General features: G+C 34.1%; 1 protein-coding gene across 1 annotated transcript in view; it reads right to left on the bottom strand.

The window, feature by feature from the left end:
• Positions 1-22,954, bottom strand: part of LOC128666232 (sodium- and chloride-dependent GABA transporter 3) — a 280,538-nt gene extending 257,584 nt beyond the window's left edge. Inside the window, exon 1 of the mRNA XM_053720701.1 lies at positions 22,735-22,954. Within this exon, the coding sequence (XP_053576676.1) occupies positions 22,735-22,954 (220 nt within the window). The remainder of the gene's footprint in view (positions 1-22,734) is intronic.
• Positions 22,955-27,067: the final 4,113 nt, after the last annotated feature.

The raw sequence follows: 27,067 nt of genomic DNA, 5'->3' as shown, positions 1-27,067 counted from the left end.
TTCTTATAAAACTCAGATAGGTATACACCATGAAGATGTAGATCTACTTCCCACTTCCTTAGTTTGAGCAGGGCTAGGTAAATGGATTGTGCTGTTTCAGTATCAGGTGAAATTTCTTCATATTCAAATAAAATCCTGGCTGCATCCACCTCAGTCAGGGATAGCATTTCAGCACCCTCTACCTCCAATCGTGCAGATAACATAGGGCCCTGTGCCTAAGTCATAGGTATATGTGGCTCCATGGAAATCTTCCAACATCAAGTGTGTTATATCCCAAAAGAATCACCCAGTGAAGTGAAATGGAGCAGAGGAGGAGGTATGCCACAATGCAGTGGGTGCTGTAAAATGTAGATAATTAACAGGTGATATCAACATAGCATTATGCATATATGACAGTGTTAATCTTATAAGGATATGTTCTACATATCATCAGTGTAAGCCATAATCATAATATCAGCAGTGTATCAAGTGTATCTATCTAGTGACAAATAAAACCTATATAGGAACTATATATGTTATATATGCATATATAGGAACTATATCCAGGAGACAAATGACCACAATGATAATTAATGAATATGGTCATTATACTTGCACAGAGCCAGGCTCGAAGACCCAAAAATAAATACGGAAAGAACAAACTTACCATTTACAAGCATAATTCCTATATCCAAACAGGAGCCTAGGTATCCGCTGCGTTGAAACCCATGCTGTCAGCATTCACATGCGGTACAAACATTTCCAGCATGGTGTAATGAAATTCACGCTGTGTGAGGGGGCATGTGTATATACCTCACAACACGCCAATAATAGTACGTTAATAGGCCACGCCCATCCAGCACTCGATCGAAGTCACACAATGTGGATGGAGCCCATCAAACGTATCAACATAGTTTGCAAACAAGTGGGCAGTGGTGTGCATCCACCAAAGGTTAAGTGTCATCAAAATTAATCTCCACATTGTAACCTCAGTACTTGGCTAAAGGGGCATGGCCCGCATCCCATTAATGCTCCCAAGGGCAGGCCAATACACAGAGGCATAACATGATTGGGTACTACAATGTACTCACCCCCAAACAGCTGGGGAACCAAAACACTTCATCGTCTCAGTGAAAAAATGAAGGCACTTTTTAAACAAAACAAACAGAGCAAAAATGTTCAGTGCATTACACAACATAATCAAACAGAACAAAAATGAATAGTGCACTACATAGCTGGTAACCTATTCATACGGGGAAAGGTACATGTAGTCTAACTCATACACAACCTATCCTGTTATATCTACCATTACTAAGTGATCCCCTCATGTCATCAAAGGGAGTGATAGTTAACTACTCAAAATATTATATATACATATGCACCCTTGGTAAATATGAGGAAAAAAGGCAGTGAAAAATTGTCTTTTTTGTTTAACCTTTTGATCTTTTGTAAAAAAAAAAAAATGCACACAAAAAATATGCTCTCATTGATATCAAACAATTGCAAACACAACACAGGTTGATCCAAAAAACAAATAAACTTTGTTTAATATATGTATGCCACAATTATTGGCACCCTTATGAATTCATATGAGAAAAATATATTTGAAATATATTCAAATTGATATATTATTTTTTTTTTAGTACCCCTGGGTAACTAGGAACAGGAAATTGTTCAACTATGACTTCCTTTTTCACAAGGGTATAAATATGAGGTAACACATAGGAAAAATTCCCTTAGTCATTTCTCACAATGCGTAAGACCAAGGAAAATACCTGTGATGTCCGGCAAAAGGTTGTTGAGCTTCACAAAATGGGAAGTGGCTATAAGAAAATAGCAAAAGCAATGAAAATGCCAATTTCCACCATCAGGGAAATATTTAAGAAGTTCCAGTCAACTGGAAATGTTTTTAATCGACCTGGTAGAGGACCTGTGTCTATATTGTTTCAGCGCACTGTGAAGAGAATGGTTCAAGTGGCCAAAATATCTCCAAGGATCACAGCTGTAGAATTGCAGAAGTTAGTTGTGTCTTGGGGTCAGAAAGTCTCCATAACTATGATCCAACGTCACCTACATCACCACAAGTTGTATGAAAGGGTTTCAAGAAAAAAGCCTCTACTCTCATCCAAAAACAAACTCAAGCATCTTCAGTTTGCCAGACACTACTGGAAATTAAAATGGGATCAGGTTCTATGGTCATATAAGACCAAAATATAGCTTTTTGGGAATAAACACCAGAGGTGGGTTTGTGCACACCGATAGGTAGTCATATGGGAAAATCTCCTGCCCACGGTTAAATATGGTGGTGGTTCTTTAATGTTTTGATGCTGTTTTTCTGCCAGAGGACCTGGACATTTTGTCAGGACACATGGCATCATGGACTCTATCAAATATCAACAGATATTAAATGAACGCCTTACTGCCTTTGCCAGAAAGCTTAAAATGGGTTGTGGTAGGAGCTTCCAGCCGGACACATCCAAATCATACATAAAAATCAACACAAAAATGGTTTACTGACAACAAAATTAAGGTCCTGCCATGGCCATCCCAGTACTTTGACTTGAACCCCATAGAAAACCTGTGGGGTGAACTAAAGAGGAGAGTCAACCAGCATCAACCTCAAAATCTAAAAGATCTGGAGAGATTCTGTATGTAGGAATGGTCACAGATCCCTTGCCATGGAATTCTCCAACCTCATCATGCATTATAGGAGAAGACTTGGAACTGTTATCTTGGCAAATGAAGATAGCACAAAGAATTGACTAAAAGGGTGCCAATAATTGTGGCACACATATATTTTTTTATAATTCTTTTTATTAAGAAATCATAGGTAGAGTTGCATGACAATTAAATGCATAAAGATACATCTGCACAGTAAGGATCTGTTCCATAGAACATACATCACAGATAGATACAAAACATTGGCATGATACATCTGCATTTACAATATAATCTAAAGGATTATGATAAGAGCTTGATAATTCGGCCCCTAAGCTGTTTTTTATTTGTTTCCCTTTTCCTTAAGTAGGAGGAAAATGACAATGATTCTGTACAATAACTATGGGGTAGATTTAACAAGGGTCCAATGGCTGATTGACACCCCCTGCTAGCTGCCGATTGGCCGCGAATCTGCATGGGACGGCATTGCACAAGCAGTTCTGTAGGCATTCAGCGATGTCTGTCAGACATGATACGCTACAGCATATCATGTCGGGCAGACATTGGTAAATATACCCCTTTGCCTCAAGCGTATATGTTCGAAAGAGATTATATATACAGAATTACAAAAATTAGTCTCCTATATTTTGTATTAAAGGTCACTTATGGGCAAAGTCTTATGGTTGTGTGCATAAGTCAATTAAAGTGTAAAGAATTAGCCCAGATTAAAATATATATATGGAATTGAAGAGAGGTAGTAAAATACACGCAGAGCTTTAATAAACAATATTAAACATGGACAACAAATGTGGTCAAACTTATCAACAGAACAGAAGTATCAAAACTATGAGAGCAACAGTAGCCCACTATGCACAGTTTCTGTATATAAGGGCACATGCAATTAAATATGGTCCAATATACTTATCTCCTTCATTCTGCAAGATGCCAACTGCAAGAGGAATTCTACTCACAACCTAGCCAACCCCCATGCGTTCAGAGTAGCATGAGGGAGTTAGTACCCCTAAAACATGTAGCATCAGATAAAAAGCACTTTCCTTTAATTGCCGCATGATGGTTATTGTGAACCGCCCAGGTTCTGTTGTTACCAATACTTCAAGCATCTCATACACCCATATTGGGGGGAATTACGCCCAGATAATTCATCAGTCAGTCTGATTCTGTGCTGCCGCAAACTGTCTCCCTTGCACAACTTTCAAGAGAAGCCTCCGGCCGGAGGGAACAAAGACAAAGCCTTCAGTAGTATTTTTAAACCGAAGCCTTGTGATGGTGCTGCGGACATGCAATCTTGGCTCCCCTGCATATCACAATGAGGTGCTGATCCACTGATCCCATATATAGATAGGGTTGAACTTCCACAGGGTAGGCTACAGATCTATTATCATATATTTCACAGGGTTAGTTAGATATCCCTGAATCATCAATGTCCAGGATTTGCGGTTAGAGTAGCATTGCCATAGATTAATTGGGTCAGCCTCAATAAAACACGATCATCCAATGTTTTGTACTATATTTTTAGATTCTCAAAGCTGCTGAGTAGATGATCCATTTTAAGCGAAAAAATTGCAGACATAGCCTTTTTTTTATATAAAATGCCTTCCGGGGTAGAAGTGGTCTAATTCCTTCTATCTACTGAAAGTTCCCGGACACTTATTTGTCAAGGGAGAGTTAGATGGCAATTTTTAGAGGCTGCAAAATAACTTTTAGAAGAGGGTTTATTCAGAGCAGAAGAGTCCTGCAGCTATCTTGAGGTCCCGCCCACCAGAAGTCCTGGCACACAATTTTTAAAAAAAATTTTTTTTTTATAAACCTGTGCTGTGTTTGCAATTGTTTAATATCCATGACAGCAGAGTATTTTTGTGTATTTTTTTAACAAAAGACCAAAAGGTTAAACAATTTTTTCACAGCCTTCTTTGCTCATATTTACCAAGGGTGCAAATATTAGTGGAGGGCACTGAATATATATATATATATATATATATATATATATATATATATATATATATATATATATAAAAGTTAAAGTCATTAAGAAAGGCACTCCATATAAAGATATAGCAGCCTCCAGGGTGCACTTCAAGAAATAATCCAATATGCATTCGTAGAAAAAAGGCACTCACTGGTTCAGTTAAGACTTAGCTTTTAATAAATATTTAAATTAAAAATGCATAACATTTCAGAAGCATGCCACCTCCTTTTTCAAATGCATGATACAGACATTTTGGAAAGTACAAAAACCAGTATGTACTTTCCAAAATTTTTTTTATTAAAAGCTAAGTCTTAACTGAACCAGTGAGTGCCTTTTTTCTATGAATATATATATATATATATATATATATATATATATATATATATATATATATATATAAAAATATATATTTCGTAGAGGGCCAGCACTCACAGTTTTGAGTCATCTACCCAGGGTGACATGAGTATATGTAGAAGAAAAAGGATGTAGTCGCCAGGATTTTAAATAGTTATATTTATTTAGTTGTAACGTTTCTGGGTGTTACCCCCTTCGTCAGACATCAAAAGGGGGTAACAATTTGCATCATTTATCATCGGGGAATTTACTCCCCGAAACGTCATTAAATTTGACCCCTTTTTTTGAAGAAATCTTGTCTGGTTGCTGTTATTTCAGAAGGATATATATATATATATATATATATATATATATATATATATATATAAATTCAAAAGATGTGGTGGACTGCACAGCGCTAAACCCAAATGAATGTAGCCTGAATGGTTCAGGAATATTTAAAAATTTGTACACAAACAGAATGCTTCAATCCCATATATACAAAAAGTGATACAAATAAAATACATTCAATAGAACCAAAGTCAGCGTTCACAATAGCCAAAGTAAACGTATCTCGTTAGTAGCGGGATCCCATCCAGCTCCTCACTTAGGTCCCAGCTGTGATTTTTTTTCTCTCTAGGGTGCATACTGCAGAATTCATTTTGACTGGCTCTAAAAACTTCATTGGTGCAAAAGAACAGCACTCCAGATAGGGACAAAGTGAATTATTCAGTTACTTGACTTGCTTTTGTTTTGCCCCCCCAAATAATTTAAGATATGTGCTAAAGGCTTGTGAAACTAGTCTGGAGAGAGAAAAAAATCACAGCTGGGAACTAAGTGAGGAGCTGGATGGGATCCCGCTACTAACGAGCTGAGGACCTGTACTCCCCCAGGGAAGGCGTTTCACCTTTACCCATGTACCGCCACCTATTCCTTACCTCATAAGATTGAGGGTCTTGGATGTAAGTAGATAGTGAGCCAGCATTAGGATACTGGACATCAAGAGATTGTGCCGTTAATATAAACTTTTATTCTTGTTCTTCAACCATCACGTTTATATATGGACATTTACCTGCATTTAATTATCTATAGCTACCTTAGATATTATCTAGCTACTTAATGTCAATATTTCTAAGTTATATTAGGACCCAAATATCCGGAGTCTGATTGTTAGGCTCTCATTTACTTGTATTTCAACAGATACATTTTTTAAACAAAGTGTAATATATTAGATATGTTTACTTTGGCTATTGTGAACGCTGACTATGGTTCTATTGAATGTATTTTATTTGTATCACTTTTTGTATATATGTGATTAAAGCATTCTGTTTGTGTGCAAATTTTTAAATATTCCTGAACCATTCAGGCTACATTCATTTGGGTTTAGCGCTGTGCAGTCCACCACATCTTTTGAATTTACATTGTATTGTGTGAGTGTATTAGAGGGTAATACATACATACTTTTTAGGTTAACTCCAGCAGCTTTACTTATTTTTTACAGTGCAAACAACTAGCGCCTCCAGTCTAGTTTTTACCATCGGTATTTACTATACTTCCCAAACCCTTGTTTTATTATATATATATATATATATATATTGTGACAGGGTACACAACCATGTGTATATCAGTCAGAGGTTATAAAGAGCAGTTTGTCCAGGTGGTTAAGGGGTTAATGTTTTCTATTGTTAGCTAGCACAATTTATTTTTACTTTTATTAAATAAAAATTGCATTCAAAACACAGTTGCCTTTCTGTGTTTGTAGTGGCCTTACCAATATATATATATATATATATATATATATATATATATATATATACACATACACATGTGGGCTTGGGAGAGTTCGCTAGGTGCCTACAATTTCTTTCATGGAGTAGGAAACAAATAAATGTCTAATTTTTACTCTCAAACACCTGCACTTCCTTTCTACTCTCCTACCTTTAACCTACTCTCACAGACACAAGATTTAAATACTTTCGCTGTGGATCCCATATAAAGGATAAAAGAACAAATGGACCTTTTAAGGAATTGAGCTGCATACACATCTGAAAAACTCAACTGCATAAAATTAAGATCCTGTAGTTAATGGCTTCTAATTGTATTTACTTTTAATTGTGCACATGAAAGATATAACTAAGGCTACTTTAAAAAAAAACAACATAATAAAAATAGTTTTAATTTTAAATTAATCAGATTGTTAAAAAATGCATCTGTAAGAGCAATTTTATAATATAGAAAGTAATAATAATCTAGAGGTCATTACAATGCAATATTACAAAGCAATAAAAATAAAACCAGAGAAACACTGACTAGACCAGTTGTAGCACACAAGAGAATAAAGCTGGACCTATGAACAATGAGGTTTAATATAGGTAAACACAAGGAAAATTATTTATGCAACATACCATAAAGGGCTGGGTTACGAGTGGAGCATTATTTTGTGCTCCAGCTTACTCGTTAACCTAGCTAGACTGAGGCACTTTTTTGTGCAAAAGGCTGTGCTCATATTGCAAATTGAAAATTAAAAGTTCAAGACTGAAAACTTAATGACCACAAAAAGTTGAACTTCGAATATTGCGACCACATTAACGTATTCCCCAATAGACTTCAATGGAGAGCAAAAACTGTAAAAAAAAAAACGAACACCCATACTCGCGCTTAACCAAATGCGTTTATTCAAGTGCACTAAACCCAACATAAATTATGAATATTTCACAGTGCTATGTTCTTTACATATAAGAATATGTTCTATTTATCCATAATAAATATTAATATATATATATATATATATATATATATATATATATATATATATATATATATATATATACAGGGAGTGCAGAATTATTAGGCAAATTAGTATTTTGACCACATCATCCTCTTTATGCATGTTGTCTTACTCCAAGCTGTATAGGCTCGAAAGCCTACTACCAATTAAGCATATTAGGTGATGTGCATCTCTGTAATGAGAAGGGGTGTGGTCTAATGACATCAACACCCTATATCAGGTGTGCATAATTATTAGGCAACTTCCTTTCCTTTGGCAAAATGGGTCAAAAGAAGGACTTGACAGGCTCAGAAAAGTCAAAAATAGTGAGATATCTTGCAGAGGGATGCAGCACTCTTAAAATTGCAAAGCTTCTGAAGCGTGATCATCGAACAATCAAGCGTTTCATTCAAAATAATCAACAGGGTCACAAGAAGCGTGTGGAAAAACCAAGGCGCAAAATAACTGCCCATGAACTGAGAAAAGTCAAGCGTGCAGCTGCCAAGATGCCACTTGCCACCAGTTTGGCCATATTTCAGAGCTGCAACATCACTGGAGTGCCCAAAAGCACAAGGTGTGCAATACTCAGAGACATGGCCAAGGTAAGAAAGGCTGAAAGACGACCACCACTGAACAAGACACACAAGCTGAAACGTCAAGACTGGGCCAAGAAATATCTCAAGACTGATTTTTCTAAGGTTTTATGGACTGATGAAATGAGAGTGAGTCTTGATGGGCCAGATGGATGGGCCCGTGGCTGGATTGGTAAAGGGCAGAGAGCTCCAGTCTGACTCAGACGCCAGCAAGATGGAGGTGGAGTACTGGTTTGGGCTGGTATCATCAAAGATGAGCTTGTAGGGCCTTTTCGGGTTGAGGATGGAGTCAAGCTCAACTCCCTGTCCTACTGTCAGTTTCTGGAAGACACCTTCTACAAGCAGTGGTACAGGAAGAAGTCTGCATCCTTCAAGAAAAACATGATTTTCATGCAGGACAATGCTCCATCACATGCGTCCAAGTACTCCACAGCATGGCTGGCAAGAAAGGGTATAAAAGAAGAAAATCTAATGACATGTCCTCCTTGTTCACCTGATCTGAACCCCATTGAGAACCTGTGGTCCATCATCAAATGTGAGATTTACAAGGAGGGAAAACAGTACACCTCTCTGAACAGTGTCTGGGAGGCTGTGGTTGCTGCTGCACGCAATGTTGATGGTGAACAGATCAAAACACTGACAGAATCCATGGATGGCAGGCTTTTGAGTGTCCTTGCAAAGAAAGGTGGCTATATTGGTCACTGATTTGTTTTTGTTTTGTTTTTGAATGTCAGAAATGTATATTTGTGAATGTTGAGATGTTATATTGGTTTCACTGGTAAAAATAAATAATTGAAGTGGGTATATATTTGTTTTTTGTTAAGTTGCCTAATAATTATGCACAGTAATAGTCACCTGCACACACAGATATCCCCCTAAAATAGCTATAACTAAAAACAAACTAAAAACTACTTCCAAAACTATTCAGCTTTGATATTAATGAGTTTTTTGGGTTCATTGAGAACATGGTTGTTGTTCAATAATAAAATTAATCCTCAAAAATACAACTTGCCTAATAATTCTGCACTCCCTGTATATATATATATATATATATATATATATATATATATATATATATATATATATATATATATATATATATATATATATATATATATATATAATGACTTTTTTGGTAAAATACATATCTATACATATATATATATATATATATATATATATATATATATATATATTTTAATCTATTTAAAAAATATTCCCCTATGTGAAGAACATTGGAATGTGAAATATTTACAGTACATACACAATTAAACAATTTATTAAATATGAATATTGCATAAATATAATTTTACATGTTTTCAGCTACTTGACTGGCTTGTTTTTTTGATATATATATATATATATATATATATATATATATATGTGTGTATGTCTATATATATATATATATATATATTATCAGACAACATTAATGTGAGTGTAACTGTCCTGTTAAAGGTGCTTTTGATGTGCTTTGTGCAACTTTTTTTCTTGAGTCACAGTTAACAAGAGCTTTGAAGTCAAGCTTACCAGTGGAGCATTACATGTGATGGCACTCCAGCGAACAAGGTAAGGAGTTTTTATTAGCCTACTAGGAGGCTAGTCTGATAGGAAGCTTAAGGCCCCCCCCCCCCATATAGCGCTCGGTCCACTCATCTCAATATCTGCACTCCAGCGAACACATTTACTTTCAACTCAAATAAACACACTATTTCCATAGCATGAAAAAAAGCAGTTAGCGTACCACTCATATCCTAGACCTAAATTAAGTTATAGCACATTTGCTTTTTTTGTCAGTATCTCAGATTAGCCAGAATTTTTTTAATCATCACAAATTTGCCTAAATCTATAGCCACTTGCAAAGTTACCTGTTTTAAAGACAATAACCAAGTTCAAAATTAACTCTCTTCACCTGTAGTTTCCATTAACATCTAAAGATTTGTGAGGTGCCCAATAAATTATATCTTGCACATCAAACAAGAACCACTACCAAAATGGAAACTGTAACACTCAGGAAATACAATTGCAAAATTGTTTATGGAAATTTGTCTAATTGTAAGTTATTCACGTTTGTTTTGTTATGGTAAAGTAGACTTACTGGATAGAATAAAAGGTCTCGAGCAGTAGACCATGGGTGTTCTAGAGTGTTCTTGAAGCGTAGTCAAGATTTTTCACCTTCACTTAGATAAAAGTTTCACAAAAATGGATTTTACTGGACATTATTATCATTTCGTTATGAATGCACTTTCGTTAACAAAGCACAGACAAATGCAGCATGAAATATAAATACAACTAATGGATAATGATGAATTTGTCAGTATATATTAGTTGGCTTTAAATAGCTAAAATACTTACTGTTAGCCTGCTGGGGAGCCATGTTAATCCCGTCCTCTTCCCAGCTGTGCTAATAGGAGGTTTAGCACACTCGGGGGTTCTGGGAAGGAGGATTAGCATGGTTCTCCAGTGGGCTAACAGTAAATATTTTACGCTACAGGTGAACTTTTTCATATGTAGCAAAGGAAAATGTACATTCATTTTATGAAAAGGACACTAAGGGGCATTTAACATTGGATAAGAGGAGAATAACCTCTCTTGATAAAGTTATCTTTTTTCCTATTATTCGTGAAATGAAATAGGCTACCTTCAGCCAGAACTGCACACATTTTGGACAATCAAAAATAAGATGTTCCAGGTCCATATCCGAGAATGAGCACTTCACATAAACATTTTTAAGTTATTTTTTTCTGTTAAAGAATTCTTCTAGGAATGAAATAATCATGATTTTTTTCTAGCTTGAGTTTCTCTCATTCTTACTGAGGTAGTTTAACGAGTTTTGATTATTATTTTGTTTTTTGACCATTAATCTGAAAGATTAAGGATCTTTACCCACTTGGCCCTTAACTCCCCCAAAAAATCCCTTCATCCATTGGTAAAAGTATTTTGTAGATTAATGGGATTTCATGTATGAGTCCTAAAAAAATTATGGTTTTGGAAGTAATTTCTTCTATTTAATTATTAATAGATACTCAGATGCTAAAGTGACACTTTTGGTTTATAATCGTATTTCCAGTCCATTTTCCTTATCCAGAGGTACTAGGCAGGGGTGTCCTATGTAAAAAAAAAAAAAAAATACAGAAATACAGAAAACTAGTACTTTTATATTATGTTTTGATTCTTCATAAGAGAAAGGTCATAAAAGCAACACAGATGTTTATTAAACTGACACAAATCCCTTTGAGATTAAAGTATAACATGTTAAATTATTTATAATAAAAAATATTTTCAATATATATTCATTACAGTTTTCCTGTAATTTAACTCTGAAAACTCTGGGATTTCCAATTCCATTAAAAGTGGAAGTCCATACCCCAGACTTTAGAAGCCATTCATTGTTTAACTACTGGTCAAACTCCCCTTTTCCTACTTGCCTTACTTAAAGGAACCAATCTGGACTTGTTACTGTAGTAGACCAGGCAAAAGGACGGTAGTGTTAGGACCAGTCGAATTGGGGCACCTTGTAAGTAGTGACTGGCTAAGCAAAATATGGCCATATTGTGTGACTAAGTTCCCAATATTATTTAAAAAAAGAATAGTTGTCTCTTGATGTATTTGCAGGAAATTGTTTGCAGTAGTTCAAAAAATATGTTGCGCTTTGGAAAATGGATGTGCGCTGATACCTCTTTGTTTGTCTAGTAGACCAGGCTTGACTCAGTCATTTTTTAGCAAAACTCCCATTTTTTTTATTGTACATAATAAAGGTAATGTTATACCACCATATCAAAGTATTTAGTGTAGTCTTCCCTTTGACAATCTGGACTTAATTTACTTATCTAAAATCCCATATTATACTAAATAGCTACTGGATTCTAAAATGTTATTGTAGAGCCTTAAGTCATCCACGTGTTATTGTGTATAAGTCTTCAAAACTATTCTCTAAAGATTTCATTCAGCATCCCTTTAAGCTACTTATACCACTGTACACATAATGATAGGTATTGAGTATTAGTTAACAATTTATATAAAGGTCTTCAAACATGATTTTAAAAATAGCTGCATCTCCTTAATAAAGATGATTATTCTGTTCTTTGCTCATCTATCATATATCAGATGTTGTGAACCTATAGCACATAGCAAATCTGCTGACACTGGGCTAGATTACGAGTGGCGCGCTAAATGTAATGTGCAAACGATATTGTTTTTTTTTCTGCTTTCAAGGTGATTTTTGATGCCGCTATCTTTCACAGTGGAACCCATTCCATTAGACAAGAAAAGAACAGTTGACAAATAGTTGTGGCTCCAGTAATTATAATGAAGGGATATTACAAATCTCTTTGAAATCTGCAATTTTCACTTTGACAATTGCAGTGATTTTTTTTTTGTTTTTTCTTTAAATCATTAGTTTAATGAACACATTTTATAAATTGATACAGAATTTGAGTTAAGTATAAATGTAGCCAATATGATTTATTTTTAAACTGATTAAACATTACAACAAAGGGCTCCATGTACTAAGCAGCGAATGATGTTAAATATGTTATGTGATTCCTGTTCAACTTAGACTCCACTTGATAGTTGCCAGGCAGATTATTGAAGTAGTTGCTAAAAATATTCATCTACGAGAAAGAGAAAATGTACTGAAACCTGGTTAAACGCATTTAAATGTAATTAAGAAATGTTGCTGAACCAAAGGTACAATATTAGCTATGAGTTAATAAACTCACCAGATTTACACAACCTCTTATGAAAGCCCCTCACATTCATCACGAGAAGCTGTAATGTTGGCTTCACCATTATAAGGACCCCAGCCGAGCCTCATTTAATTAAAATGACAAAAGGTGTGAAGTAGCTTAAGAATGTGGTATAAAGTGTAATGTTGGTTTGTAGTAAATTGCCCTAATTATGTCAAAATGTATCCTCAGAGGAACACTAGAGCCACAGCCCCAACACGTTTCATTTGTTTGTATTATTAATAATCCCAGTGTGCTTGAATACATCACATGCGAATGTTCACTTTCAGTTAGCCAGAGTTGATTTTTCCCCCATTTAGCTAAAAAACGACAGAAGCTACAACACAGTCAGACTTTCAGCACACGAAGATGTTCAGCCTCCCTCAACTCTATTATTTTCTTGTATTATGTTAAATCACTATGTTAGAGGCTATAAACTCATCAACGCCACCCCACACAAACACTAGTTACATTACTAATGTTGACAGCATAATTTGTTTTTCTTATTTCCAGTCAGTTAAAAAAAAAAAGTCTTGAAAGATACTGCTGGGAATTCAGAAGCAAAGAAACAACGATGTGTTGAACCATAAGAAAAAAAGGCAAAAAAGATAAGATAAATAGAATAAATAAAAAGTGTGCTTATAAATACACATATGCACACACCAACACAAAGATATATATATATGTGTGTGTCTGTGTGTATGTATATATGCACACAGACGCATTCTGTGCTTTCTGAAACATTTCAATTTGTATGCAAAAACATTTTTTAACAGCTTGGATTATTTTTTTTTTATTAATTTATTTAAAAGCCATTACAACTGCCTAGATTAACATATGCTTGTAAGGTTGCTCTGTGATGTTAAGATCACGTTGCATTTACAACATCAAAATTACAAATACAAAATGTAATAAGATCATGAAATGTATTGACTATAGTTTTTCTTCTTTTTCTGCATGTATTTGAAATATGACAATGGGGAAACCAGATGTGGACTCCATGTGCCTAGAAGAATGTGTCTGTATCTCACTAATGTGGCCCAAAGAAGGCTAAATTGATTGTCTGGAGTGCAATGTGCCTTGTTCAGAGGGGTAGTGATTGGTATTTGGGGGCTGGACTGACCTTTTTAGGTGGGATCAGACTGATAAACTTCAGGAAAGTTTCCCTTTGTGAAAAGCACAATTAGGGTAAAAGAGGCTGCTTCTAGGTTGTGGGTCACCATAGAACAAGCTATTTAGCCGTTGTTCATTCCTGAAAGAATGCCTCTTTCTGTATGTGTAAATTTATTTCTGCCATTTTGCTAGAGGGCACTGCCATTAGCATCTATTGTTGCTTAAGGTGTCCAATACATGATATATCATACAACAAATCAGAGCTGCTACCAACATGTAAAAAAAAAAACAATAATTGCACACACAAAATTTTTGAAACAACCTTGGAAAAAGTCTAAAATAAACGTTTGTAATTGCCATGGGGCTTTGCTGTAAAAGCAAGTTCAGGTTCAAAATGAATTCAGCCTTACTTCATCTATATTTTACATAGTTTGGTTAGTGGGCGTTACTGCCTTTAACATCTATAATTGCAAGAAGTGCCCTATACATGATTTCTCGCACATCAAGTGTGAATCGCTAGCAATGCGGAATCAGAATAATTATAAATGCAATGCTTAGAAAACGCACTTGTAAAATTGTTTATGGAAACGTTTCTAAGTGAAGAACATTCCCTTGTCTGTATTGAAATGGTCAAGAATTCTTACTGGATAGAATGAAAGGTGCTTCTGAGATCTTGCAGATGTACACAAGGAAAATGATATGGGCGTTCTGTGATGCCCAAGGACGTTTTTTTCCCCTACACTTAGACCCATCATGAAGAACTGATAATGGCTTTATTGCCCTAGTTAAGTATCTTGTCTTGGGGTTGTAACTCTCTATTTTGAAGCTGACAAGGTTGTGATGTATTTATTTTTCTTTTATTATTCTATAATTGTTTCTTATGTTTCCTGTTGTCTATTTTAAAGCAGACTGTTTAATAGAGGAAGTTGTTTATTTTTATTTTAATTAGGTAATATTTTGGGTGTGTTTTTATGATGCCGCTTCTTCAAAGCAGAGCTTGTTTGATCCACTGAGAGGTGAATAGTTACGAGACAAATCGAAGGAGCTTAACTCACAGCACGTGACTGTAACAAGGGAGGCTACAAATCTTTCTCTCTAAGATTTTAGTTTCATGAACTGATTTTATTGAAGGTAGGCCATTGATAGAGTCACCAGCAACATCAAGTTAAAGGGACAGTCAACACCAGAATTCTTGCTGTTTAAAATGATAGATAATCCCTTTATTACACATTCCCCAGTTTTCCATAACCAACACAGTTATAATAATACACTTTTACCTCTGTAGTTAACTTGTATCTAAGCCTCTGCAAACTGCCCCCTTATTTCAGTTCTTTTTACAGGCTTGCATTTTAGCCAATCAGTGCGGACTTCTAGATAACTTCACATGCGTGAGCTCAATGTTATCTATATGACACACATGAACAAATGCCCTCTGGTGGTGAAAAATTGTCAAATTGCATTCAGTTTAGAGGCGACCTTCAAGGTCTAAGAAATTGGCATAAGAGCCTACCTAGGTTTTGCTTTCAACTAAGAATACCAAGAGAGCAAAGCAAAATTAGTGATAAAAGTAAATTGTTGAAAATTGCATGCCCTATCATGAAAGTTTTTTTTTTTTTACATGACTGTCCCTTTAACTTCATGAAAGGAAATTAAAATCCAAATGTTTAAGAGACATTGACTAGTCCCTGTCAAACCCATAGTAACAAGTTACTCTGTAAATAAATAAATAATATTTGCACCTGCAATTTCAACCGTTTAAGAGTTCCACGGCTAAACAGATTGCATGTTAAATGTTTTCTTTTGCACTGCTGTGAGAACTGCATTTTACATCCTATTACCCCTTTGTGGAACTTACAGTTTGCTATCACTTAAAAATTGCATAATACCCAGCAATAACCTCTCCTTTGGCCCAGTTATACTTTCAAACTTTTTTTTTTTAATTCCAACATTTACATTATTTGAGAAGCCAAGTTATTTAACACAGCATAGTTTAATTGTGTAGATAAATATGGATTTGTTGCTGTGATTTGTCTAATTGCATGTAAGCTGTGAAAATGTAATAAATAAATCATTTATGATGCATTGAATTTGCCTAGGACATTTATAATTGTTTAACTTGTGCTTACATTTAACAAATATACAGAATTACAAAATAACAAAAACCTTAATGTAAATGTAAACATAACAATGCACCAATCAATATCCCATAAATAAAAGTGACTTCACCACTAATAATATATATATACATACTAAACTTCTATTAAAGGGACAGTCAATAAATACAAAATTAAACCTTCATTATTCAGATAGAACATGCAATTTCAAACAACTTTCCAGTTTACTTATATTATAAAATTTGCTTTGACTTCTTGATATCCTTTGTTGAAGAATAAACCTCGGTAGGATAATATGAGCTTAGAACTATGCACATGTCTTTAGCACTCTATGCCATAGAGAGATAATGACACATGCTCACTCCTGAGCTCCAAAGAGACCACTTAGGTTTACTCTTCAACAAAGGATATCAAGAAGACAAATAAAATTTGATAATAGAAGTAAATTGGAAAGATGCTTGAAGTTGCATGTTCTATCTGAATAATGAAAGTTTAATTTTGTCTTTACTGTCCCTTTAAAAGAAGTATATATATATATATAGTATATTATTATTAATGGTGATGTTACATGTATTCTGAATGAACACCAGTTCATCTAGGACATATTTTGATGATTCACAACACAACATTTTTTACAAATATTTGGTGATAATCAGAGTGACACTTATCTCAGCCAAATGCTTAAACACACCTTAATTATGGCCGTCTATAGTTTAAAAAAAAAAAAAAGTCTTAGATGAACATGTGTGAATAGGAGAAGCATAAAGCTGTATACAAAGAGTTAAGGGGTGTGATCAGACAATTTGATTTGGTTGGCTAATATTGTCTTTATTAGGTAGATGTGAGAGAGGAGCAGATTATGCCAGAATGGCTGAGAAACACGTAGCGTGTCTGTTTTTAAGAGCTATACATTGTTTTCAGCTCTACTTACTTTAAAGTGTTTTAAAAAATGGTGTTTTATCAAAAATATATTTTGGTTCTCACATCTGTGATTCTAATTGTTGGCCAAGAAGGTTAGCTGTGAGTAGCCGACTCCACACCTGGTATCAGTGAGCTGGGACACAGAGATCCCAGTAGGCTCCATTTAGCACACTTGGTGCTGCATCGTTTGTGAGTATACTTGCTTCACAATTGGGATATCCACATTTGGAAACTTTATTGGACCAGGAGGCACTTTCTTTGCTTTTATATTTTTAATCTTTTCTTTGTTCCATCTTGAAGAAGGAATTCCAAAATATTTCAGTTTTTAATTTTTGAAAAACATGTTGGGGGTTTTTCAAGCTTGCTGAGCTGTTTTTTTTCTCTACCAGTAATCTGAGGCATATGTCTGTATTAGCGAGTAAAGATTAGTAGGAAGCAGAGAGTCAATAATGAAGTGTTAGTTTCAATATAAACGAAAGTTTTTAAATCTTATAGCAGGCAAACACAATTATTATCAACATGTAAATATGTTGTTCTTTCATATAAAAAGAAGAAAATGTATAAGTACTATGTTCCTTTAAATATAAGAAAAAGTAGACTTTTGAATTTGCCCACTGCAAGTCCTTACCAATCCAGTGCTAATGTAATAGAAGAAATGTCCAGTATGTGTATATATATTTTAAATAATAACTAATAAACTACTAAACTGACTCATTCCCTTGCTTTTCACCAATAACTTATAAAACAATTAAGATATTGTGCTCCATTTATGATGTTTTGGATATGACTTCGGAGCCCATTTGTTTCATGCTTGCGTGAGCCTGAAAAACTAGTTACAAAACAATTAGAAAGAAAAATGCTAATTGCCTTTAAAACCCATATTTGGATGCTCCAATATATGTCCATCTTTCATGTCCACACTGAATCACTGTTAGATAATATAGACTTATCTATATGTTTGAAGGAGATATTCCATTCTTATTGTCTTTCTCTGTCTCTACAATTATCTTTGGTACAGGAAGAAGATTTGTGGTATGTTTCATATGCTCTTTTTATATTCCTTCTCCGTTAGACTCCCTTTGAATAAACATGGTCCTTAAATTCATACCTGACTCTTAATCTTGCAATAGTGTGTAACTAGTTATATTAAATGTTTATTCTTATTAAGCTAAACACTGATACAAGACATCTTATTTTATCTACTCCAGTTGATGTAACCATTCATTTCTATGCTGCTTGATATCTTCTAGATTACTTATAATTTATTATATGAATGGAAATGACAAACAGAGAAATTTAGGGGATACTGTAGACATATTCCAAAATAAATCTTTTAGTGTATTGCAAGATTCAAAATATTTAGTTTTGATCAAATATTAGAAAATGTTTGAGTTTTTAAAATAAAAATTTGGTCAGCTATTGTTGTTTTGTTTGAGTATCATATGTATATAGTTGTAAGATATAGAATATAGTAATTTCAATTGTAGATAGTCAATGGAACCAAATAGGGATGACCACTATCACCACAGATATATCTCCTAGTCGTGAACCTTCCTGTATAGAGATTTAGAGGTAGTCTAGACAGAGATATTTCATCTCATTACTTAGCCAAACACTTCTCTTTAATGTGTGTAGTTGCAAGGATATGAAAACACCCTTTTAATACGTCAGATTTGAGAAGAAAGAGTCCTGATTATCTTGATTGTTCAGTAAATATAACGGATTATATAACTGATTAGTTCATTTGGCAAGGAAATTATGCAGAACTTGTTTGTGTTATAATAACTCAATTTGATAATTAACATCTTTGCATTTTAATATTTGGTTAAGAATATTAGTAATTTACTTCATTAGATGAGAAAAATGTTAATAACCATGATTAAACCAGTTCAGTCCCAAAAAATTATAAATATTGCAAATGTACTTTGTTTACAACTGTTTTCAAAAAATAAAATATACAGAATGAAGCACAATTGAATAACTGTGCTCATTATCTGGGGTGGTAATGACATTGTCAGCATTAAAATGTACTGGTATTTATTCTCAGCATGTTTAATATACAATAATCAATATTAAAAATGAATAGAGAGAATTAATGAGATAGTTGAATAAATCATATATAAAGTCATTTACAGTTTGGAAAGCTTTTTTCACTTAAAATATTTCATTTTCTCTAAAAGTAATATTATTTTGGACTATATATAGAGTACAAGTTACTAAAATGATGTTATATTGTCTTCATTTTTTATTGGATTTTCACATATTTATTATATTTCAACACCATATAAAATATCACTATTAAAATTATATTCAACTGCATCATTGCTTAATTAGATATTAGTGGATTGTTCTTCATTTAAGAAAATGTAGTGAATGTGAAGAGTTATTCATGTTAGAGAATAAATCAATTTTATTTGCCAGTAACAGTTTTCCATATCAAGGAAAGCTAAGATTTCTGATATTAAAAACATTTAGGTAAAATTGTAATATAGTCAAGGATAGTACATGTTTCTCGTATCCTATCATATTTAAACTGTATTTGAAATTAGTTTTAAAGCTTTTATTGTGTTCCAAAATCCATTTCAGGCATATTCTAGTGAAATTAGGAGCATTGGGCCTTTTATATTTCTTAAGGTACTAAACTGAATAACACTTTGAAAAAATTAATTAATCAATTCAGGAAATTTCCACCAAGAATAACAGTTTTCATATAAGCCTAAAAGGCAATAAATATTCTTCCGTCAGTCTATTGCTAGATACTTTAGAGCTGAAAGTCTGACTAGTAAAATATGTTTGTAGTCATAGCAGGGATATATGGGTAATGCAAATAAAATGGCTGCATTTAGCCTAACATAGCAATGCTGATTCCAGTTTATGATTATAAGATATATGTTTCTCCAGGGGAAGTAGGTGATGTTTAAATGGGAGAGAAGCATAGGGACATGTTTTGAGATAGGATGGAAGAAATCTCTAGTATTTAATGAAGATCTACAAGTAGATATATCTCCTTTTTGAAGGTTTGAAACAGTACCAGTTTTTCCTCAAAATACCTACAATTGTTTACATTTAAAAAACATTGGTACAAACATTATCCATGAAACCACTGACAACTTACATATTACTCTAAAAACTGTAAACTATACTTCAAAGGAATGATGCTTTTGTAGTATTTTCATTGCATGGAAGCAAGAAAAATATTTGATATAACAGAGTTGATAAAGTACACATTGATGTGGTTGGTTAAATGATTAAATAGACAGATGGATGTACGCAATAATCATTGTAACAACATCAATGAAAAAAAGGTTAAAATAAACAAAATTTACAAGCTAGTTGAGTCAGTTGATTGCAAACATATCAGCTAAAATTTACATTGGATTCCAGTTTGGAAGTATTTCTTAATATAATGTAGAACAATCACTTTATATGACTAAGTAAATAAGGATTTGTCATTTTCCAGTAGGAAAATAAAAAATGGAATTCTAAATTATTGTTTCAAAATCTTTTGTTTCTCGATTCGCCATAACAGCAAATTCAAACTGTATCTACCACTATTGTTTTGGTCTGCCATGTTTCAAATACCTAACACGTATGTTCAAACTTTAGCGCCATTTTAAATCCTACTGTTCCTATATATTACTTTTACTAAAACATTTATTTTTATTTTCAAAAATAAAAATGTAATATAGAAAGGGAATAATAGTTTCAACTTCCGAAAAAGAAATATAAGTATATCCAAAAGGTTTTTACTATTTTAACATGCATGGAAATTTTTGTATTGTTTTCAGCATTTTTACTTGATATCAGACGTATTTATTACTATATAAAACAAATGGGTGTGTGTGAAATTAACCAGCCATTACAATTGGCTGGTTATTGCTATCACAAGCTGTAGCAATTAGCGCTCAGAAAATCCGATCACTGGTTAATTTTCTAAAAGTGCCCTTAAAATTGAATTGCAAACGTGAGCTCGCATTCGCATTGCTGTTAACTTGTAATACCAGCACACATTAGCGTGTGCTTGTATTACACAGGGGAGCAGAAATATGGCTTTCATGAATCTGGCCCTTAATGTTTACAATAAAAGCACACAATTATTATTTGAAATTTGTTCGTAACTAAAGCCAATGACTATTTCTTCACAGTGATTACTTTATATTACACCAGAATTGTTATCTTGCAATAAATTACTTTACAATTTTCCTGTGAAGTAGTACAAATATGAATGTATAAACCATAGCAATAACGAGAATTTTTAACAAAAACACATACATCCAAAATATTGCTTGGAAATTATATTTAATGCAATTTTTATTTCCCCCCCTTTGACAGATATATTCTGAAGTATAAAAAATCCATATAGTATCCAACATAGATTAGTTTTACTACTCCCTGTAGTAATAGCCACAGATATGCACCCCCTGTAGACACAGTTATGTTGTACATTTCTTAATTTGTAGTAGATATAGAAAAAACTAAAGCCCATCCATATTAGATATGTATTTTTCTTAATAAAAATGTACATTGTCGGTCAGGAAAACCAATATTTGACAACAGAACAGTCATGCTATTTGTTAATTTGTTAGTTTTTGTTTATTCCTTTAACTTCAAATCCTATATTTATAAGGTGGATCATTTTCAAGTTTTCTTATAATATTCATGTAACTTTTCATATTATTATGTCAACAAGGATGTACGTTGAGTTATAAACAAGGAGGCACTGCCACATCTGGAAATAAACTCTTAGAATTCAACATGTTATGCATACATTTTAAGCAATAATTGTCTGTATAGTATTTTACACCCCTCCCCTTTGTTTTCTAAAACAATGTCTGTATAGTATTTTACACCCCTCCCCTTTGTTTTCTAAAACAATGTCTGTATAGTATTTTACACCCCTCCCCTTTGTTTTCTAAAACAACCTTCATTAAATTATTTCCTAATACCTAATATATATATATATATTTATATATATATATATATATAATAATATATAATATATATATATATATATATATATATATATATATATATATATATATATATATATATATATATATAATTGTATTACTTTTTAATATAAATTATTGATATGCAATAATGGGGTGTAGAAATTTTATACAAATTACTTCATAGCTTTCTTGCAAATTAGGAACCAATTTTTTGTCTTTTATGAATTGGACATTCACAGCCTGCTACAATATTTACCATACTAGTATAGATAGTGCGTGCATTTGTTTTTACTTATATTATTTTTATTCAAGCATATAAGATGCCCAGTAATATAAAATATATACATTTGTATATCTTGCACCATCATGACAGCTAATCATTAAAAAACATTATGCCAGTTTTATTTGTTCATTGATCATAATTTGAGCTGTCAAATCACATCAGTGAGACATTTAAATGCAATTTACAGTACCATCACCTTGATAGCCAGCCTATACTATGGTACCACACTTTAGAAAATAGATGCTGTATGTACATAATTTGTTATTACACCCAAAACAAATGCAGACATGAATTAATTTGATCTCACCTCCTCCATTCTTGTAACACAGATACGGAAACCTCCATACATTTCCAAGTCCAATAATCTCCCCAGCTACTGACAGCACAAATTCCACCTTATTGTTCCAATGTCCTCGTTCATTCACTTTCTTGTCATTGCTGTGTACCAGTTGGGTACTTGAAGCTTCAGGATCTAAGGCATCTTCAGGTTTTCCATTAATTACAGGAATAGTCTTTTCAGCTGTCATGATACCTTTTCAACCTAGGGGTGTAAACGCATGTTTGTTATCTAGCCCTTTGTGTTTTGATGATTATCCTTCTTTGTAAGTCACTCATGACCCTTTATTTTAAAGTCAATATTTTTCAAATTAATTATTAGTGAGGAGAAAATGCTACAAGTTGCATCAATAATTTGCTTAATACATCTGTTAAATAACCATAGAGTTTTACTTTCATTACAATTACTCTTTATATAAGACCAAGAAAAATGTAGCATATATATGTAATTACTACTATGTACACAAGTTTTTGTAGCATACAATTGTTTTTAACAGGCTTTTCATTGGAACTACTATAGGAGAAAACATTCACTGCTATTTAGCAATATTGATGTATCTATTGAGATCAGCCTTGGCGTTGTACAGATACATATAAATCATGCCTTTGGCAGTGCTAATAAAGAAAACACAAACAGCTTACCCTAGTTTAATTCAGTGTGAAGATGTTAGACGTTGGTTGTAAAGATGTTTCCTTTCCTCTTGCCCATGAAATGGATAATTTGCAAATGTTCAGCTTTTGCAGGAGTGATCTGATAGTATCCACCCTCCTCCTCCCCTCCTCCCCCACACTCTATCTATCTCATGTTAATATCTTAACATCAGATCTAAGGTGGTCACTGGTTAAACACCGATGAAAACCTTTTATTTTCTGATTAGAGTCATCAATTTTCTTGTCTGCAGACAGTGAAGCAGTTGCCTTGTTAAAACATGAAATGATTTTTTCTTTCTTGCTTATACACTGAGCTTTACTTGCATAAAAACATTACCAGTGTAAGCACTGGTTGAAAACAGTTGCACATTATATAGAAAACACTTTTTTTATACCTTACTTGTTTCATAAAAAGCAGAAAGAAAAAAGCTTAGAAATTCCAGATTATATAATAAAAGGAAGTCATCTAGAAAAATGTATTTTGGTTAGGGTATTTATGTTATGCGTTATACTTGAATTTAATATAGACATTATTTTAAGCAGTTTTTTTTTTGTTTTTTTTTTATAACGATTTTTATTGAAGTCATAAACAAATACAACATATAGGACATGCCCCAGAACATTTACAGATAAGTGTATACACAGTATAATTAGTAAGGTATGGCAGAAAAAAAAAAACATGTAGAAAAAGCATTATGTATCCATATATCTCAAGCGTTATTATAAAATTTGGGCTATCTATAATGAGACTTCAGTTTTATAATAGGATATCATAAATGTAATATAAACAAAAACGGTCCTCTCTGTGCCATATAAAAAGTAAATTAGGGTATCTATTCAGATAAGATTAGGGCCAGGGAGGAGTTAGCTCTATAGTTTTATGGGGAGGGGCGAGAGCAGCTCAAAATAGAGTAGGGGGGGAGTGGAGGGCGGAGCCAGTTAGCATGTCGAGTTTGTAAGTGCACTGGGATCCTAGAGCTTTCGAGTATACTACCAATGAAGTTATCCTCTATTTACGCCACAAGTAAATTTAAGCTAGGGTATGTAAAAGTAAGGGTATCTTCCTAGAAAGGATACGGGCAGGGGGAGATATTTATATATATGAAGAGCAGAGGACTGCTACATGATCCCCTCTCCTGGGGAGATGCCAGCTATAGGAGATTTGGGTAAAAGGAGTAGGGGTATGACCCGCAAGTAATAAATGCCGGCGGGAAAGGTAGGAGAGGGGTCAGATGGAGGTGATAGATGAATGGGTATAAATGTAAAGTAATACCACTAGAGGGGGATTTCCCTGTATGTACTGAGAAGGCAATGTCCTGAAAAAGCTATGTATCCCCTGTATACAAGCTTATAAGAAGCTAGTGTAAACATGAAATATATAACAGTACTTAGGGTAGATTGTAGTATGTTTTGCCCTTATAGAGCTATGGGGCTGTTAGAACCATACTAAATATAAAATGTAGATAGAAGCGCATAGGCATAGGAGGTTGTTACAAAGTAATATGGCGGAGGCACTATGACCATTTGAATATAATTCACATAAACTTGTCTATTAGGGAAACCCAGACCATATATTAGTGACTGATAATATAGATCTGGACTCTACAATTTGTACTAAGTGTAGGACTTGAAACTCTGAAGATTCCTATAGATAGAGCACATGAAGAACTAAACCCTTCAGTGTGTACCGTCATGTCCTATTCTTATACTAGAGCCAAAATCTACATGTTCCTGAACAAACGCCCTCTAGAGAAGAGATAATGTTAGCAATACAAATAACAAAGGTGTTGTCCCAGGAGCTCATGTCTGTTGTGAATGGTTTCAGGATGGGTAAACGGTTCACAAAATACTTTTTGCACCATGACAGTATACTGGAAAGCATAATAGGGAAAGTGTAAAGTTTTCTAAGGGTGCAAATCTTGATGCATAAAGGAATTTAGGAAATAAGAAAACACTAACAAACATCTCCCAGCCACAGGCTTAATGAAAATATAACAAGGGAAGACATATTTAACAAAAGTAAAGCAAAACTGAGCCTTGCATAAGAGGTACGCAGAACACGTCCTTCCGTAGGTCATTCAAGGCTTATATACAAAAGGATCGGACATCTGTCTCTAAAGATATCATCTGTGTGGCGAGCGGAAAGACAGGGTCTCGCAGTAGGGTCCCTGTCATGGGAAACAGAGTCTTAGTGAGGATCAACTTACTCCAGGCCGGCGCTATCAGGGTTAAAGTATAGTTGCAAAAGTGTTATACTAGGAATAACTGGCCCAACGTATACATATGATGTGTATTTTGAACTTGTGGGCCTACGAGATAAAAGGAAGGTCTAGTGTTATTTAAATAGCATTTGTATAATAACAAGATAATCTGAAGGTACTAGGTACATATAGTAATAAAACATTATAAAGTCATAGAGCTACTGTAAAATATGGTCTCGTGCTTAATGCATAGAAATGCGCTGGAAGTAGTTCACACTTGCTTATATAGATGTGTAGGCAGAATGGAAGACCGGTACACCACAATACTAGGTTACATTATAAAGTCTATATTAACATATAGGTGAAAGGGAGGAGAAGTACTGTTTGTGACCTATATATTCCCAGCATAGAGTTCCAACCTATACCAGCAAGCTGATGTGAGTGAAAATTACCAATACCCTAGTTACCTCCGTTGTATAGTATGCCTAACAATAAAATTCACATACACTAAAACAAACCTGCTAGGGTTAATAACTGTTGTGTGATCAAATAAAGATTAGCAGTTTGGAAATGTACCTTCTGCTCAACATAAGCATATGCAACTGTATAATGTGTGGAACAGAAAATAAATGCATAATATAATGAACAGAATAAAATCCTTTCAAATACTCAACTAATGAGAAGGCAGTCCCAAGATTAAAGAGGGCGTACAGAAAAAACTTTGACAAAGATGGTTTGTGGATCACTGATCCTCTAGGTTAGGCAAATGGTATAGCAAACATTCTCAAGGTCCACAAAGTAAAATTGTCAACAATGTGCAGTAGTATAACCAACTGCCAGTATAAAATCCCCCATGGAGTTCACATTTGTAAAGCAAAATAGTATGGTAACATATATGATCGATGCTATCTTTTGTTATGGAAAGTTTCATGGGCTTAACCCACCCCAGAGCGAAAACCAAAGCGTCTGCCATAAGTCTAACCCAGTGGGGGGTGAGGACGAGCCTGTATGCGGTCTGTACAGGGGGAGAAATGTCAGGCATGAGTCCTCCAGGATGCAGACATGCGTGTTATGTATAGAGAGGGCTTCTCCACATACCACAAAACCAGAGGAGAGATGATCCTGGATTTTGAAGAAGATGCTTAGTCTAGATTTCCCTGTAAAGGTATTAGATGTGTAAGTCGCCACTAGATTGTAGGATCGGTCCGCAGCTCTCTGTAGCGTCTTGTGTCTACTCAGTTTAGGGTAGAATGACACTGAGCTAATGTCCATAGAATTGGACTCCATTATTGGCACATAACGATCTGTTATGAGTATTCCTTCCTCGTGGTATAGAGGTTCCTCAATAAACTCCAGTGCAGTAGCCGCAAAATTGGCTGTGTCTGTAGCTGCTGTAGATTCTGTGTTAGCAGTCTCTATCCCTATCAAAGTGGTTTCCCCTGTAACTTCAGT

This window comes from Bombina bombina, chromosome 7 (assembly GCF_027579735.1).
Source record: "Bombina bombina isolate aBomBom1 chromosome 7, aBomBom1.pri, whole genome shotgun sequence".
Taxonomy (NCBI): Eukaryota; Metazoa; Chordata; class Amphibia; order Anura; family Bombinatoridae; genus Bombina; species Bombina bombina.
This window is presented reverse-complemented; position numbering and strand designations above follow the sequence as displayed.